Here is a 17086-nt window from a genome sequence, read left to right on the forward strand (position 1 = left end):
TGTGCTGTCACTCGGGTAACCACCTCGGGTATTGATGGGCATGTAGGTCCTTTCCAATCTCAGGTGGGCAGATGCATTAAAGTGAGTTCCTCTGACTGGGATTGCTGGGTCAAAGGCTCTGGGCACTGGCAGTTTTCAGAGCTGTCGCTAAATTGCCCTCTTATAGGGATTGCCTCAATTTACACTTTCGCCAGTGATGTATAATATATGAAAATATAACATTTTTACAAACACTCTGTAGATACCTTGTTTATGGCTAAACAGTATTCTATTATGTGGCTGAGGCACCTTATACTAGCCCATCTGTCTGTCGTGGCGTGTGGAAGTTTTTGCCAGTGGGGTTTTTTTGTTGTGTTTGGCTGTACCAAGTGGCTTGCGGGATCTTAGTTCCCTGACCAGGGATTGAACCGGGTCCTGGCAGTGAAAGTGCCAAGTCCTACTAATCACTGGACTGCCAGGGAGTTCCCCCACTGTTTTGATGATAGGAAATCCTCAGGTCTAAGTAAGGGCTGCAGGGGTAGGGCCCATCTTCCAGCTCCTGGGCTGACTCTGGTCCAGTCCTTGCCCCAGGTGCCTCCCGGCCCCCCTGCCCCCTGTCCAGTGCCAGTCCTAGTTGCTGGTATTTTTTCCCCAAAGACACATGTGATGAAAACCCCTAGCCCGTTCCTCCCTGGCCTATGAGATGCCTGCATGCCAGGCTGCTGCCCAGAGCCCAGCACTTGAGCCAGACTGGACTGACACATTCTGAGTCCCCAGAACTGGCCATCGTACCTCCTTGTCTTTGCCACACACTTCTCCTGCCTGGACGCCCTTCTCTCTGCTGAACTCCAAAGGGCTCATCTGTCCTCGGCTCCTGCCACCTCCTAGGAAAGCCCTCTGACCTTCCCTCCCTCCATGGGGACTGGAACTAGAACTGGTCAACCCTGAGCCCGGAGACAAGACAGGACTCACGACAAACCAGCAACTTGGGGAGGGTCGAGGCTGGGCTGAAACAGGCTGGTGGGAGCCGGCTTCACGGGGTCGGAGAGCCCCCGAGGACCCTGGGGTGCTGAGACATGGCAGTCAGGCTGTGTAGACCCACCTGGGATGTGGGCAGGGAGGCTGGGCTGTAGCAACCAGAGCAAGCCAGGGAGTCAGGGGTGAGGCCGGGAGTGGAGCGGTGGGGATGGGCTTAGCCAAGGCTCCCCAGCCTGGGGATCCCCCAGCGTCTGCCTCCATAAGAATAAGTCTCGGGGTAGCTGAGGGCACCATTCCTGCCTATCTTGCCCCTCAACACAGCCAGCCTCAGCTAGGATGCTGGATGTGCTATATCAGACCCCCCCAGCATTTCCTGGGGACCAGTTAATCAAATCGAGGTCTCCCCATCTGGAAATCCACCTAAGTCCCCAGGGAAGAGTCCACTCTCTGCCCTCTGAACCCCAAGGCTCAGGTGGGCCCTGTGGACTCTCAGGTAGGCCTCCAGGGGGCGCCAGAGTCAATCCCAATGTTAGACGTTGCCGTTCTCTCACTTTGTGGCCTAAAAAAGGACAGCCCTGCACGTCAGAGCTTGGAGACCCTAGGCTGAGAGGAGTGGGGAACAGGGGTGGGTGTGAGGAAGACAGGGACAGGCTTGCATGCTGGGGGGCCCAGGGATCACCCCCTCACCTGCTTCTCACACCTTGGCCTTTGGGGTGTCTGCTGGGTCTGTGTATTGTCAAGGCCACTGGGATGAACGCTACCACGTTGCCAGAATCATCCTCGGGGCAAGATCAGGACCTCAGGCTGCCCAAGACTTGGAGGCATCCTAAGTCTCCCCGGGTCCCGGTGTCCACATGCACCACCTTCGAGCCCGGGGCTTTGGTGAGGCCACCCACCCACCTACCTTCTGTTTCAGCTTTTGCTCCATGAGGATCTGGTCATTTCTGCCCCACCATGGGGCAGCCAGAGCCTCGAGTCCATCCGCAGGGTGGAGGCGGCCACAATGGTCTCGCCCCATGCAGGGCATCTACCCAGGTTGTTGGCCTCCTCACAGCCCCCAACACTGACCTGTCCCCTCAATGTCATCTCTGGCATCCCATGCTCAGCAGCCCCCACCCCACATCCTGCACGCCTGCTGTGTCCTGTGCTGCCTCTGAACCTGTCCTGGTGTCCTGGAGGATCTCCAGCTGGAGGCACTGCAGTTACCCCCAGATTCTTGGGGAATCCGGGGCAGAAGGGGCTCACTGACTCAAAAAGGTCACAGATCAGGACTCGAAATCTGCACTGGAGACGTGGCAGCCTTGGCCGAGCCTGACAGGCCTCCCTGCTCCCTCTCCCAAGCTCCGCTTTGTAGGCCCAGCACAGCCAGCCAGCCAGGACCCACGTCTCTGCCACTCACCAGCAGTGTGGCCTTGGGGAGTCCCTAACCTCTCTGAACCTCAGCTTCCACATCTGTAAAATGGAGATGACACAGAGGACATTCCACCTCAGGCTGTTGTGAAGAGCAAAGGAATAAATGCACATAAAGCTACAGCCATGTTTCTTTACAGGGCACAGTGTCTTCCTGGCTGGGGGCTGTGGGGTGAGGGGCAGGGCTGCAAGGTCAGCAGAGTGTGGAGTAGGGGCAGGCTGACTGGAGGCCAAGGGCACAAGGCCAAGCAACACCTTCTGCCCAGTGACGGGGCCTCTCCTGTGGCAGTTGGACACCCCGAGGGGTGGACTGAGGGGTGGATGAGTGTGACCCATTCAGGCCCTGCTCCTTCCCCTGGGCGCCACGCAGCCTCCCCGAGCTTCCCCATCTGTAAAATGAGGGGAGATGTGCTTGCCCCCCTGGGCAGCCTGGGGCATAAAGAGGGACTGCCTCAGAGGCCGGTCATCCTGGCATCCTAACCAGAAGGGAGCGAGGCTCAGAAAGGGGGGAGATGGCAAAAAAGAGGGCATGACACCAGCCACTGAAGGAGACAACAGTTAGTGGCTGATGTCGGGCCCAATGGCCCCATGTTTTTAGTGACAGATGAGACACCACTTCCCGGGAACGTGCCCTTCATTCATTTCCCACACAGTCATGAGTCCCAGTCTGCTGGAGGGACAAGCCCTGCCTGACCACAAGGCAGAGTCTGGGGAGTCAACACGGTAAAATCCTGGGAGGGGCCGGGAGCTGGAACAGCAGGGCCAGATCCAGTCTGGGGAGGCGGCTCAGGGAGGGCTTCGTGGAGGAGGGGACACAACACCCACCAGGGTGGGCCATGATTTATGGCGACCCAGGAAGTTCTCCCGGTATAATGACATGTGGGAAACAGAAAATGTCATAAAATATAAAGTAGAACGTTTTGATGTGGGGACAGTGGACGGAAGGACGGAGTTGAACCCTCAAAGCAATCAAGGTGTCAGGCAGTCAGGCGCGGTTTGGGAGGTTTCTGCGGGTGATTCACCTGCCCCCACGCTCGCTGCCCGCCTACCCCTGGTTCCAAGACTTAGGAAAGAAAGAAGAAGAAAAACACTGAGACCCGGCGCGCGGCCCAGCCTGGCGCCCCGCGGGGGTCGCGAGGATGCTGGGGACCCAGATTCCGCCCGGCGTCCAGGGCCAGAGGGCCCCGCTGCCTCCCACAGCCTCGCATCCCGACCCGGGCCGCTCCTACCTGCGCGGCCGCCGGGCGGTGCTGGGGCCTCGGGCTCCGGCCGCATTGTCGCCGCAGCGCCAGCCCCGCCCCGCCTGCCCCGCCCGCCCCGCCGCAGCCCTGGCGGCTCCAGAGCGGAGGTCCGCGCCGAGCGCAGGTGAGCCCGCGGGTCCGGGCCGACTCGTCGGGGATTGGGGACCTCACCGGGGAGGGGGCAGGCCAGGCAGAGCGCCCTCGCTCTCCTGACGTGCCGCCCGCTCGCCGCCTCGGGGCCCCGCTGTGTGCGGATCCCCTTCCTGGGCTGCCGGTCCGGTGGGGGGACCCGGCCCGAGGGAGCGGGAAGGCAGCTGGAAGGACTTCCCAGGGAGACGGGCTGCATATGCAAAGCAGGAGGTTTGCCTCTAGCCCCGTGGGGGAGGAGGTGCGGGCCACAGCCCCCCCCACCCCGAACTTGAGGGCCGGCTGTGGAGCTCAGATGCTGTCCCAGGAAACTGGAAGCCACTGGGGGCCGAGCTGAGCAGGAGCCCCTCGGGTGGGTGTGGGAAGGGCCCACGGGATCCCTGGTGAAGCGTGGGACCCGGAGGAGTGGGGAGCCTGCACCAGAAGGGGCCCTAGGGCTGGTCCCGGGGGACAGGATGCAGGCTCCTGTAGGTGGTCAGCACTCGGGGACTGTTACAACTTTTTGCATTAGGCAGTTTGTGGACAAGGGACAGCACTCTGCCAAAACTTGGGGTGCCCTCTCGCCATGCCCCTGGCGAGGACCTTTGCCTTGGGTTGGGGCGTCTGGGCCTGCAGGAGGTAGGAGGGCTACACGCCAGCCTGGCACACAGTAGACCTGGAGAAGTTTCCATGCCCAGCAAATCTCTTTCCACGCCCAAGGCCCTGGAAGGTCTGAACACCTGGGCACCTGGGAAGGGAGGGAACAGCCTCGACAGGCACCTGGTGGCAAGTTGAGGTCCCACCTTTTCTGGGATCTGTGGCCCAGTAGGTGAGGCCTGAGGCCAGGCAGGAAGGGGGTGGGCAGGGCTGAGCCAGAGGGAAAGCCAGGATCTGTGGAGGGGTCTTGTGCCCAGGTAGGGGGCAGGTGGGCTGGTGGTGGCCCAGTTTTACGGACCTGCCTTGGCAATGAGTGGGGGAAAGAGCATGGGTATACCCAGGTGGCCTTCAGGTGCCACTGCCTCCTCACCTGTGACGGCCCTCTAGGGCAGGCGAGACCAGGTGCTGGGCAGTAGACAGTCCCTCCCCAACCTTTTCATCTGGTTCTCAGCCCCCTTGCTCTTAAGCACCCACCCAGGGCCCTTGCTGGGATCTGGGCAAAACCGAGTGGGCCTCATCCACTTAAACTCCAGGAAAAACTTCTGGGGGAAGCCGCAGGGATAACAGTGGGGTGGACTGTGGGGAGGTCAGTGTAAACAAGGCAGCTACACCTTTGTCCTGGGCCTTCCAAAGTCCAGTCTGTAAGCTGCATGTTAAGGAAGGCTCACGCTGTGGCCTTGAGGGCTCCTTGGCTGCAGGGACCTCTTTGTTGATGGGGTGACCCCTCCCCCAGCCCCATGGCTTGCAGGGTGATACAGGGCCTTCTGGGTCCCTGTCCGTCTTGGAAGTAACTAAGGTGGGAGGGAGGTGGGACACCACCTGGTTGCCCCTACCTGCTGCTTGATCTTGGCAATCCCTTGGCCCCTCAGTTTCTCCATCTACTGTTGGGTATGACCTCAACATCAGGGGCTTTGGGGAAGAGCAGGGGAGGGGGTGGGAGCCGGAGCTGTGTGCCTGGCCTCACTTTCCTCCAACCCCACCAGGCCCAGGCTGGCCGCCCACTTCTGTTCACATGGAGCTGGGTTTCCCTGGGGACCAATGGACTGGCCCAGCCCTGCCCCCATCCCCTCCTGGCCACAGCTCACACTGGGGGGAGGGGTGGAGGCTGGGCCGCCTCCTGGACCCCTGCCCCCTTGCCCTGCCTTCCAGGGCCGGGCAGCCTCGGTCCACTGTTGGGCTGGGAGCAAGAAGCAGTGGCTGCCCTTGGAGAGGTGGGTATCCAGGGCTGCCCACCAGGGTGGGAGCAGGGGGGAGAACTAAATGTTGCCCCATTGAGGAGGGAGAAACCCCGAGTACCAGGAAGGCTCTGGTCTGCCAAGGTGACCTGGGTCTGACCCCAGGCATGGTGGCCTCCCTGGAGAATGGAGGGTCCCAGGGCTCCAGGCTGCAGGATTTTGAGGGGGCAGCAGAAATCGGGGAGGATTTCCTGGGCCTGAAATGTGGCTAAGGTTGGGGCAGAGGGGCCCAGGCAAAGGGGGAGGAGAGTGAGGGTGCTGAGCCTGGGGGCCTGGAAGGGAGGTGCCGTCCATGGTGCCAGGTGCCATTCCTCTGGGACCCGGCTCCCCTACGCATGAGGGTTCCCAGCTCCAACGCAGCCTCTTTGAGAAGCGCCCCCACTCGTGTCTCTCTGTGTCTCTACCCACAGCCCTAATCAAAGCCCTGGTCCCCATAGATGCTCCTGTCTCCCTGCAGGCAGCTCCAGCTGGGATGGCAGCTCCAGCATCTCTAAGGGCCTCGGGGGGTCCAGCCCCTCAGGGGGCACCCTAGGCCTTCCACAGCCAGCCGCCTGTGTGCCTGCCCCCCACCCATCTTCGGGCCACTCACCATGGGTGGCTGCTTCTCCAAGCCCAAGCCAGGTACCTCCTCTCTTCTCATCCTCTCCCTTCCCCCTCCCTCTGTCGCTCGCTCCCTCCCTCCCTCTTCCTGCCACCTTCCTCCTGCCCCTCCCCCTGCCTCCGAAGTAGGTCAGGCTGGGCTGCAGCCGAATGTTAACGCTGTGGGCAGGAGTGGGGGGGCTGGAGCCCTCTTTATTTGGGGCTTAGGGTGCTGGTGGTGGGAATAACAGTGGAATCTTTCTCGGAAAGGGGAGGGGAGGGTTCCTCCTGCTGCTGGGTCGGAGAGAGGAGCATCTCCCTCAGCGCTGGGGAAGGGGGCTCCGGGGACATCCTCAGCAACTGCATGACCAAGGGCATGCAAGATACCCCTCTGAGCCTCACCTCCTCCCCCTAAAAAATAAGCCTGACCTCTCAAAATTGCTATGAGGTGGAGTGGACATGTCCTAGCCCTTTTCACCTCTTCTGACCCCATGTGACCTTGGGCCGCCTCCTGGGCCTCTCTGGACACACTTCCCCATTTGTAGAGGAAATCCCCACCCTGGCTGGCCCAAGCAGTCCCAGCCCAGGGCTGGGGGGCGGGCAGGGTGCTGGGGGATGCCTAGGTCTGCTCTCCACGGAGACCCTTGTGTGCTGGCTCTCCCTCCAGTCCCCACTTTCCCTCTTCCCTCCTCACAACACCCGGAAGGCAGGGGTGTGCAGGCCTGACCCAGATGAAGAAACCAAGGCTGAGAGAGGCCTCTGTAGTGCACCCAGGGATCGCCGGCCAGCTCGCCCCAGCTCCCCTTACCTGATACCCATCAGCTCCATTACCTTGGAGCCCATGAGCCTTTTCTCCTTTTCCTGGGTCTGAGGGAGAACTTGCAGGCAAGAGGAGACCTGCGATGCCCTGCCAGGCAGAGGGACCCACCTGCGCCTGCCCCATGACTCCCATGCTGCGGACACCCAGCCCTCGGGCAAATGATGTCCCTTGTCTTGACCCCAACTCTCTCCCGTCAGAAGCAGACAGGAGGATGCTGGCTGCCCCATATCAGGCTCCTGTAGGACTGCAGAGCTGACAGGAGGCCCTGGCAGAAGATGCCAGGTTTCTTTAAAGGACCCCAAAGGGCTGGTCTACCTCAGATCCCAAGCCCCAGGACCCCCGGCCCCAGGACCCCTGGTATAGGGCTGGTCACTCCTACCACACCAGGGACAGTGCTAAGAATTTGGGCTCTTGAGCCCAAATCCAGCCCTGCCTGTTCCTGGCTATTTGGCCTTGGGCAGGTGACTTCACCTCTCTGAGCCTCTGTGTACTCACATGTGAAATGGGACTAATAGTTGTGCCCCTGTGCAGGCTAGTGTGCTTGGCATGGGCCTGGCATGTAGGAGGCACTTACAGGGTGTTATCCCCTCTCTGGGGGGCTGGGCTTCCTGTGGGCTGTGGCAGGAGGGCAGGAGCTTGGGCCCCCGGTGCCCATGGTGGCAGGTCTGGGGTGAGGCTTGGGGAATATCAGGGTGTGGGAGTGAGAGCGTTCTGGCCATGACAGTTCAGTGAGGGTCAGGAGGGGCCACAGGGAGACCAGAACGAGCAGAAGAGGCTTCTGCAAATTCCTCACTTTCCACCTCACTGGCTCCTGTGGCTCAGAGCATGTTAGAACAGTCTTCCTGAGCCGCCTCTGTGTGCCCTGTGCTTCAGGGGCCCCATGTTCCTCAGGAAGTGTTCCAGGCCAGTCCTTTGTAAGCTCAGAACTAGGAGGTAGTGCAGGTCTCTTGGCATCTGGTCACCTGCCTTTTATTAGGCCACTGGTGCTACCTAAAGGCTTTCCCTCTTTGTCACGGCAGCCAGGAGGCTCGGAGCTAACCAATAAAACACAGCTACCCAACTTCACCTATTGAGCATCTACTCTGAGTTACATTTATTATTTCCTTCAGTATCCACTGTCCCAGAAGAGGTAGGCACTGTTCTCTCCATTTTATAATGAAGGTGTCTGCCGAAAGGGTCTAAGGGATCCACCGCAGCTCCTGAGGCTCCTGACCTGACGTCTTCCCCCGTTAGACTACACCAGCGAGCACCTCAGGGCCTTCTGGAAGGAGGTAGAGGATGAAAACAGCCTGGTTTGGCTGTCCTCTGGGCCCCTGCCAGGCTGCTCCTGTGAGCTGTCTCTCTAATTCTTCTGAAAACATTCTAACACCATTACATAAAGCGTGGAAAATGAAGGAAAAAACCCACCCCACCCATAACCCCCCACCTGACACAACAGCCTCAGCGTGATGTGTTCCTGGGCCCTTCCTGCCCAGCGGGAATCAGGGAGCCACCTTCAGCCCTGTCTCTTGCATGCCTGAGCCTTAGGGGAGGCGGCGGTGGGGGGAGGGGGGCTAGGACAGGAAGGATGAGGGGCCAGACCAGGCTGGGGGAGAGGATGGGCAGGCGAGAGCCCAGCCCAAGCCGGGAAGGGCAGGACAGCAGCCCAGGCCAAGGGAACTGCAGGGGCTAAGGCCCGGAGCTGTGAGCCGGGTTCTTTGTTTCTAGAGGGTCAGGTCTGTGGGGGAGGCGCCTGGAGGCTCAGGGGCCTCGGGAGTTGGGAGGGGGCCTCCTGCCCAGGCCTCGGCCCTGGCCCACGCTGTGTCCCCGGCTCAGCTTCCACGCTCCTTGCAGCAGCAGCCCAGGAGGCCGGATTATCACTGCTAAAAATTCTGTTTATTGTTCCCTTCTAATTAGAAAAATACCCCAGGCACATGGTAGGGAATTTGGAAAATGCGGAGAAGTATAAAGAAGAAAATGATAATCTCACTAACTCCCCCCAGAGGAGGCCCCACTGGTGAGGGCGGCGCTGTGCCCTCTGCATGCACCACCCAGTTGGGGTTCACCCCCAAGGCCCCTGCACCCAGCGCCTGGCAAATAATGAAGGATTCTCAAACTGGCGAGAGCAGCTATCTAACGTTGCAATTATGGTGCATACACTTTTTTTTTTTAATTTTGAAAAAATTTCAAATCTCTGGAACCCTCGATTCCCCCGTTACCCAGATTCACAGGCCATGCACGGGGCTGCGCCAAGCTTTGGACACACTGTTTCTCAGGCCCCAAACGTGCCCCTGAGTCCTCAGGGATGACGCAGTCCTCTATGGGGGCCACTCCCTCAAGGTCAGCAAGGCTCCAGCACTGAGTTCTCACCTCCACATGGATTCCTGGAGAAAGGGTCGCTTCAGGGTTGAGTAAGCTTTGTTGTGCCCCCTCACTAATTCTGTTAGGGGAAAAGAGAACACGCAGAAATCAATTTAAGCTCGTCCAGGGCCTCCCTCACCCCCCACCCCCCCGCACCCTGGCTCTGCCTTTTGCTGGTGGTGCAGATGGCTTTCTGGAGGCCCGGGGAGAACCCGCACTCAGAGCTCATGGGGTGGGCCGGGCTGGGGGCTCACCGCCATCCCCCCTGCCCACCCACAGTAGAGCTCAAGATCGAGGTGGTGCTGCCCGAGAAGGACCGGGGCAAGGAGGAGCTGTCTGCCGGCGGGAAGGGCAGCCCCCGGGCCTACCAGGGCAACGGCACAGCCCGCCATTTCCATGCAGAGGAACGCCTGCCCGCCCCCCACCCCTACCCTGGTGCCCAGGACTGCCTGGAGGCTGCTGTCTGCCACATCAAAGACCTGGAGAACGGCCAGTGGGTGCTGGGCCTGGGAGGGGGTGGGAGGCTGAGGTGGGAAGACAGCTGGGAGGCCTGGAAGGGACCCATGACTGGCTCCATCGGGGCCACCACCTCTGTGGCTCCTGCTGGTCTGGGGCTGCTCTCCGACCTCTGACCTCTGAGGGCAGGCCCTCCCCTCCCAGGATGCGGGAAGTGGAGCTGGGCTGGGGGAAGGTGTTGCTGGTGAAAGACAACGGGGAGTTCCATGCCCTGGGCCACAAATGTCCGCACTATGGTGCGCCCCTGGTGAAAGGTGAGCTGTCGGTGCCCACGGGGGCAGGGCGGGACCTCCCCAACAGGGGCTTGGCGGCTCCCCCATCACAAGGGAGGCTCAGCCCCCGCTCCACTAGGCCCCAGGCCCCCGTCTATTAGTGGGGTGTCCTGGGCTGTGGGGAAGGGCCAGTGGTGCTGGATACAGGGGTCCTTGGAGAGGAGCTCTTGCTGGTGGCCCAGCCCAGCACTGCCCCCTCCCAGGAGTGCTGTCCCGTGGACGGGTGCGCTGCCCCTGGCATGGCGCCTGCTTCAACATCAGCACCGGAGACCTGGAGGACTTCCCTGGCCTGGACAGTCTGCACAAGTTCCAGGTGGGGCCAGGCATGCAATGGGGTGGGAGCCTGGGGGTGCAGGGGCTGGAGCACCCCAAAGCCCAGCCCTGAGCAACACAGCCCTTGCAGGTGAAGATTGAGAAGGAGAAGGTGTACGTCCGGGCCAGCAAGCAGGTGAGGGGGGAGCTTGGGGCTCAGGCAAAAGAGAGAGGTGAGAAGGGCCTCTGGGCCCAGAAAACAGCATGTTCATGGGCCCTGTGGTGGGAGGGAGCCTAGCGGGTGTGGCTGGGGAGCAGAGTGAAGGGCTGTGTGGTGGGGATGAGGTGGCACTGGAGCAGCAGGACCTGGCCTGCTGGGATGGGCACAGGGAGCCCGGCAATGACCCCAGCTTCCAGCTGCCCCCAACTCGCTGGCCACCCCCAGGCCCTGCAGCTACAGCGAAGGACCAAGGTGATGGCCACGTGCATCTCTCCAAGCGCTGGCCACAGCAGCAGCACCAACGTGCTCATCGTGGGCGCAGGTTGGTGGTGGGTTGTGAGGGGCAGGGTGGGGTGGGGGAGAGGAGGCTCCTGACCCACTGTCCCCTCCGCTCAGGCGCAGCTGGCCTGGTGTGTGCAGAGACGCTGCGGCAGGAGGGCTTCTCAGACAGGATCGTCCTGTGCACTCTGGACCGGCACCTTCCCTACGACCGGCCCAAGCTTAGCAAGGTGGGTGAGCGTGAGCGGGGCCAGGCAGGGCCAGAGCCATGTCCCACTGGGCACAGTTAGGTCCACTGGGACCCTTGCTTGCCGCCCCTTGGGGGTCTGGCCAGCTGCCCTCTCTGTTCATGCCAGGCCCATCTGCAGTGCCCCTGAAAGATCTGGTTTGTCGAGCTCTGTCCTGTAGCTCCTGTGTGACCGAGGCTGCCAGCCCCCAAGACCCCGAGGCCCTGGTCCTCGGTTATAAAATGGGTCAGTGGCCACCTGGTCACTGGCCAGGTGGGGCGGGGCCTGCAGAGGGGTGGGAGCCTGGGGGTGCAGGGTCCTGTCTCAAGCCGGCGTCTCCTGCAGTCTCTGGATGCACAGCTGGAGCAGCTGGCCCTGAGGCCCAAGGAGTTCTTCCGAGCCCAAGGCATCGAGGTGCTCACTGAGGCCCAGGTATGGACAATGCTGGGGAACAGGCCTGGGGAAGGCTTCATGGGCACCGTGAAGGGCGTGAGGCCCCAGGAAGTATGGGTGTGCTCTGCCCTCCTGGCCCTGCTGCCCAGGCACCAGGCCTAGGGGGTCATGGGCCCCAGTGTGTGGGGCCACGGACCGTCTGCTCAGGGCTGGGACTTGGGAGCATTAGGAGGGCTTTGAGGGGGAGGTGGTGCCTGAAACTTAAAGGGTCAGGAGAGGTTGCCAGGAAAGGGAGGAAGGTTCATCCAGGTGGCAGAGCCTCGCAGAGGGCCTCGTGGGCGCTGGGCGTGGGGCGGGACCCGGAGGCCTCGCTCTGCCCGGCGGGGTCACAGGTGGTCACGGTGGACGTGAGGAACAAGAAGGCCGTGTTCAAGGATGGCTTCAAGCTGGAGTACAGCAAGCTGCTGCTGGCACCCGGGAGCAGGTGGGAGGGGTCCCCACGCCCCTGCCGGTATGCGGAGGGCTCGGGGTGCCGGGAGCCCCGCCCCGACTCTTGCCGTGTCTCAGCCCTAAGACCCTGAGCTGCAAAGGCAAAGACGTGGAGAATGTGTTCACCATCCGGACGCCCGAGGACGCCAACCGCGTGGTGAGGTTGGCCCGGGGCCGCAACGCTGTGGTCGTGGGAGCCGGCTTCCTGGGTGAGCAGCTGGGGGTGCGGGCTGGGCCTGGGGCAGCAATGGCCCTGGGAAGTGCAGGGTGCGAGCCCTCCCCGCCTGGCCCCAGGGATGGAGGTGGCCGCCTACCTGACTGAGAAGGCCCACTCAGTGTCCGTGGTGGAGCTGGAGGAGACGCCCTTCAGGAGGTTTCTGGGGGAGCGCGTTGGTCGTGCCCTCATGAAGGTGAGACCCCACTCAGAACCCACCGCCCCGGGCACCTGCCCTGCCCCCGCCTGGCTCTCACCCCTGCCTACCCATCAATCTACATGGCAGATGTTTGAGAGCAACCGGGTCAAGTTCTACATGCAGACGGAGGTGTCGGAGCTGCGGGCCCAGGAGGGAAAGGTGGGCCCTTCTCCACCCCCCGCCGCTTTCTGTCCCTTTCCCTGTGCCCGGGAGCTGCTCACTCCTGCTTTCTGCAGCTGAAGGAGGTCGTGCTGAAGAGCAGCAAGGTCTTGCGGGCTGACGTCTGCGTGGTGGGCATTGGTGAGTGGGGGGCAGGCGGTGGCAGTGAGCATAGTCACCCGCACACGCTCAACAGTGAACTTGGACCAGTCCCTTCTCCTCCCCCAGCCTGTTTGCACTTCTGTAAAATGGGGACCACAACCGTACCCCCTTGGCAGGGTTGTTGGGGGGTGATGGTACCAGCTTAGCCTGGCCTGGCATGGAGGACGCTCCCAATGACCCCTGTCCAGTAGCCCTGCGCAGCCGCAGGACACAGAAAAGCCTCTAATTAGTCCCTGCTCCAGCTTAGGTGCCAGTCCGGGGAGGGACAAAGCTGGGAGGTGGCAGCATGGGCTGGGGAGGCTCGGCATGCCAACCCCCACCAGGGGCTTCATGGAGAGCTTCTCGGAGGAGGCTACACCTGAGGCCTGATGAGAAGCCCCGAGGTCTGTGGGGCTCCAGGCAGCGAAGACAGGACATGAAGGCACAGGGTGTGCCACCTGCTGGGTGATCGGTCTGGGCTGGACTGTGGGAGTGAAGGGCGTGGTGGTGCAGAGCAGTGAGGCAGGAGGAGGGAGAGGCCGGGGAGTGGACACAGTGGCCCCTGTCTTGCCAGGTGCAGTGCCTGCCACGGGCTTCCTGAGGCAGAGCGGCATAGGTCTGGATTCCCGAGGCTTCATCCCTGTCAACAAGGTGGGGCTGGGTGGGGAGGGCGGGCAGTGTGCTGGGGCCGGAGGTGGTGGGAGGTCCCGCTCAGGGCGCCAGTCCTACCTACGAGTCCCGGTCCCCTCCCCACAGATGATGCAGACCAATGTCCCGGGCGTGTTTGCAGCTGGCGACGCTGTGACCTTCCCCCTGGCCTGGAGGAACAATCGGAAAGTGAACATCCCACACTGGCAGATGGCTCATGCCCAGGGTACCACCAGCCCTGCAGCAGCTTGGGGTGGGAGGCTGTCCCAGAGTCTCAGCCTTCCCCAGGCCCACCCCCTCAGTTGCTGGCCTTGGGTCCTGCTCACTGGGTCAGCCATTCAAGGCTCTGTGGCAGCCTGTCCAGCCAGCCCCATGCAGGTGGTCAAGGCGGCTCACAGAGACCTCCCATCTCAGACCTCCGTCCAGTGCCCTCTTGACATCCCATTTCACCAGCCACAGTGCCCCACCTCGCTGGTCCCTCCACCAGCCAGCCTCTCCTTTCCTTTTGTCCTCAGAGACACATGTTCTGCAGAATTCCTCACCAACCTGTGCAGTCACCCAGGGAGGGAGAGAGGGGTTTAGTAGAACCCGGGCCAGCTCCCCACTCTCCCCTTTGGGCCACTTGACTGGCTCTGTGAACCCAGCTGCCTCGTGCAGGCCCCTGGGATATGGCCGTCTGGGCCTGGAAACCTGGGCTCAGTGGGGACCTGCTGTGCTCTCTGAGGAACAACCTTCCCCCTCCCCTTGGGCAGTCCCTGTGCACACCTGGTCTGGGCCTCTCAGCCGCAGGTACAGCCAGTTAGCTGCCTCGGAGAGAGGACGGCCAGACCCCCTGCACCCTCCTCCCTTCTCTCGGCCTTCACGTTATCTGAGCATCTGTGCCTGAAACCCCACTCCTGGTACCAATTTCTGCTCGGGTCCAAGGTCTAAAGTTGGTGCTAGGTTTGAAGGAACCAAAAGCTACTCATCAGCTGAGTATAATTAAGGTTTAACTGGGAGGGTCCAAGGACTGTCACAGACCTCCAAATACAGGGGTCCAGTGGGGCCTTGTCCAAACTGGGGAGCCACCCACCCTATTCTGTCTTGGGCTCTGAGTGAGGCTGTCATCCCTGCTTCCCTGGACACTGGTGCCCCATTTGCCCGCCTCCCTCCTCAGACCTGACCTGTCCGGTTAGTTGCCTGTGTCACATCTGAAATGGTCCCGGGAAGCCAAGCCCTTCCAGACCCAGTCCAGGCACTTCATCTTAGTGGCCAGCTTTGGGCCTGGTGTCCCTCTCTGCACGCATTATCTGCGAGCAGCGGTGGACAGTGGGTTGGGCAGTGATTTACCTCTGGGGTGGGGGGGAATAGCCCCACCTGTCAGGCGTCCCCAGAGAGCCGGGGCAGGCAGTGGAGGGGTGGTGAGGGCTCGGGGCGGGGCTCTCACGACCCCGGGACCCTCAGGACGCGTGGCGGCCCAGAACATGCTGGCGCAGGAGGCGGAGATCAGCACGGTACCCTACCTATGGACCGCCATGTTCAGCAAGAGCCTGCGCTACGCGGGTAACAACGGGCCCCGGACGCGGGCAGGGCCCAGGTGTGGCAGAGTGAGGAGGCGGGGCTTGGACGTCAGGGCGGGGCTAGAAGCATCCAGGGGGCGGGGCCATGACGGCCGCAGGTGGAAGCAGGGAACTCCCTGCGGGCGGGGCCAGGACCCCCCTAAAAGGACCGCAGGGGCGGGGCCTGGGGTCCAGGGCAGAGTTGGAAGGGCACTGGGCGCGGACCCCGTGAAGCCCAGTCCCTTCCTCCCGGCCCGCAGGGTACGGAGAAGGCTTCGACGACGTCATTATCCAGGGGGATCTGGACGAGCTGAAGTTCGTGGCTTTTTACACTAAGTGAGAGCAACGGGGTGGGGCGGGGGCGGGAAGCAGCGGGTACTCAGTCGGGAAGGGGGCTCGTCCCGGAGAAGTTCTGCTCCGGAGGAGGGGGCTTCCCTGGATGGTGGGCCGAGTGGCACGGGAGGCAGCTAGGCAGGGGCCGGCCAGGAAAGGGGAGGAGGTGGGGACAGTTCTTGGAGGGGGGTGTTGACACCCTACTTTTACACCGAGGAAAGTGACACAGGTAGAGAGTGGGGATCTCAGAACAGGTTCCCGCCCTGAACCCCACTGGGCAGGAAGGCTGGAGCCTCTATGGGGTCCTGCAGGAGCAGAAGCCATGCTGGGAGCTCAGGACATTCCTGAGCGAGCGCCTCCCTGGGCCTCAGCTGGACTCGGGTCTCCAAGGACAGGGGCTGCTGCTGGGCAGTCCTCAGGCTCGGCCACCTCTCCCTGCAGAGGCGACGAGGTGATCTCCGTGGCCAGCATGAACTACGATCCCATCGTGTCTAAGGTGGCGGAGGTGCTGGCCTCCGGCCGCACCATCCGGAAGCGGGAGGTGGAGTGAGTGTGGGCACTGGGTGCCTTGGGGAGGGGGGAGAAGTCCCCCGAGGTGCTGGTTCTAGCTGCCCCCACAGTCCTCCAGTGTTCTCCCCAGCCCCGCCCCCCATCAATCAGCCTGAGGCTCCCAGGGCTATGGTGTGGTGTGGGACAAGGGTTGTGGTTTGGGAGAGGGCTGGTTATTTGTGCTCTTGGTGGGTAGAAGGGAAAGAGTCTGTGTCCAGGGCAGGACCAGTGCTGCGGGGAAGGGTTAAGACCCACTGCTTGGGCAATCACTGAGCCCGGGACACCCCACTGCACATGGTTGAACACAACCATGGGGAAATGCAGCTAGTGTTGCCCCTGGGGACATCCTGACAGAGTTGTGGGGTGTTGTTCAGGGTCTGAAGAACACCGGACACCAGCCATTACCCTCATCCTGGCATGGTGCCACTGGGAGTCACCCTGTGGACTCAGTGGCCTACAGAACCCCCACCACCACCACCAAGGGCTGAGGAAAGCCTGGAGGCCACAGGATGGGGGCGGGGGGGCTCAGACTGGAAACGGAGAACCAAGGGGGGACAGGAATGACACACTCTCTCCCCGGCCTTCTCTGTCTCTTCCTCTTGCCTTCGCAAAGGCTGTTTGTGCTGCACAGCAAGTACGTGTGTTCTCTCCTTCTTCCGAGCCTTTCCCACCTCAGCCCAGAGCCTACGCCTGGTGGTCTCCCCGCTCTGCCCAAGTGCACATCCCTGCTGGGCACCAGGGCCTCGCACAGCTCCCTGCTGTCTTCAAGGGCTAGCTGCTCTTGGTGTCCAGAGGGGAACCTGCTCCCTTCTACCCTCACTCCTCCTCCCTCATTCCTGCAGGACTGGCGACATGTCCTGGCTCACAGGGAAAGGATCCTGAGCTTGCACGCAGCGGACTTGGGCAAGCATGTTGGGGCATCAGGGACAGAGGCCAAGCCTGGGGGGCAGGTGCCAACCTCCAGTTCCCCAGGAGCCCCCAGGGCAGAACCTGAGCCCTCTCAGTGCTTGCCTTCGGCTGCCTGGCTCACCTCCCAAGAGGCCTCAGCGGCCTCCAGGAGATGCTCAGCCCCCAAGACGTCCAGTGCCACTGATGGCTGGCAGTGGAGGCAGGACAGACCCTGCCTCTTCTTCCTCTATTGGGACTGGTCCCCTGTAGGACCCTGCAACATATTAGACATTATCTTAAAATTAAAACTCACACATTTGCAGATCTGTGTGACTTCCACTGTAATTGGGCAAACTCTCATGAGGGAGAAAGATGATGAGACAGGCACGACCACAGACCACAGA

General features: G+C 61.8%; 1 protein-coding gene and 1 long non-coding RNA gene across 11 annotated transcripts; one reads left to right on the forward strand and one right to left on the reverse strand.

Moving 5' to 3' along the window:
• Window positions 1–3684: 3684 nt before the first annotated feature.
• Window positions 3685–17008, forward strand: AIFM3 (AIF family member 3). Of its 10 annotated transcripts, none has more exons than XM_027088647.1 (20): window positions 5488–5602; window positions 6084–6247; window positions 9645–9858; window positions 10026–10135; window positions 10357–10466; window positions 10557–10601; window positions 10851–10947; window positions 11022–11134; window positions 11477–11563; window positions 11917–12008; window positions 12092–12222; window positions 12308–12423; window positions 12514–12585; window positions 12663–12726; window positions 13301–13377; window positions 13483–13627; window positions 14818–14916; window positions 15173–15248; window positions 15687–15791; window positions 16637–17004. In XM_027088647.1, the coding sequence occupies exons 2-20, from the start codon at window positions 6217–6219 to the stop codon at window positions 16674–16676; spliced, it is 1824 nt and encodes a 607-aa protein (XP_026944448.1). In that variant the 5' UTR covers window positions 5488–5602; window positions 6084–6216; the 3' UTR covers window positions 16677–17004. The 10 variants fall into 10 exon arrangements, 8 of the variants coding, with proteins under 8 accessions (XP_026944446.1, XP_026944450.1, XP_026944445.1 ...); XM_027088648.1 differs by having other exon boundaries at window positions 5489–5602; window positions 13483–13600; window positions 16637–17008; XM_027088649.1 differs by lacking the exon at window positions 16637–17004 and having other exon boundaries at window positions 5486–5602; window positions 14818–14950; window positions 15687–15796.
• Window positions 9183–14643, reverse strand: LOC113610480 (uncharacterized). The gene is made up of 4 exons (XR_003429098.1): window positions 14538–14643; window positions 13842–13920; window positions 13456–13544; window positions 9183–9444 (listed from the first exon to the last, which is right to left on the reverse strand). It is a non-coding gene; the product is annotated as an uncharacterized LOC113610480 (long non-coding RNA).
• Window positions 17009–17086: the final 78 nt, after the last annotated feature.

This window comes from Aethalodelphis obliquidens, unplaced genomic scaffold, assembly GCF_003676395.1.
Source record: "Aethalodelphis obliquidens isolate GAN/ISIS:26980383/991018 unplaced genomic scaffold, ASM367639v1 scaffold63, whole genome shotgun sequence".
Classification (NCBI taxonomy): Eukaryota; Metazoa; Chordata; class Mammalia; order Artiodactyla; family Delphinidae; genus Aethalodelphis; species Aethalodelphis obliquidens.

What these genes read in the sequence shown, in the direction of transcription:
- AIFM3 (XM_027088645.1), top strand. Translation starts at nt 6,217, where the DNA reads ATGGGTGGCTGCTTCTCCAAGCCCAAGCCAG. An exon ending in AAAGACCTGGAGAACGGCCA is followed by an intron (nt 9,859 to 10,025) that starts GTGGGTGCTGGG and finishes CTCCCCTCCCAG; the next exon opens with GATGCGGGAAGTGGAGCTGG. An exon ending in TGGTGCGCCCCTGGTGAAAG is followed by an intron (nt 10,136 to 10,356) that starts GTGAGCTGTCGG and finishes GCCCCCTCCCAG; the next exon opens with GAGTGCTGTCCCGTGGACGG.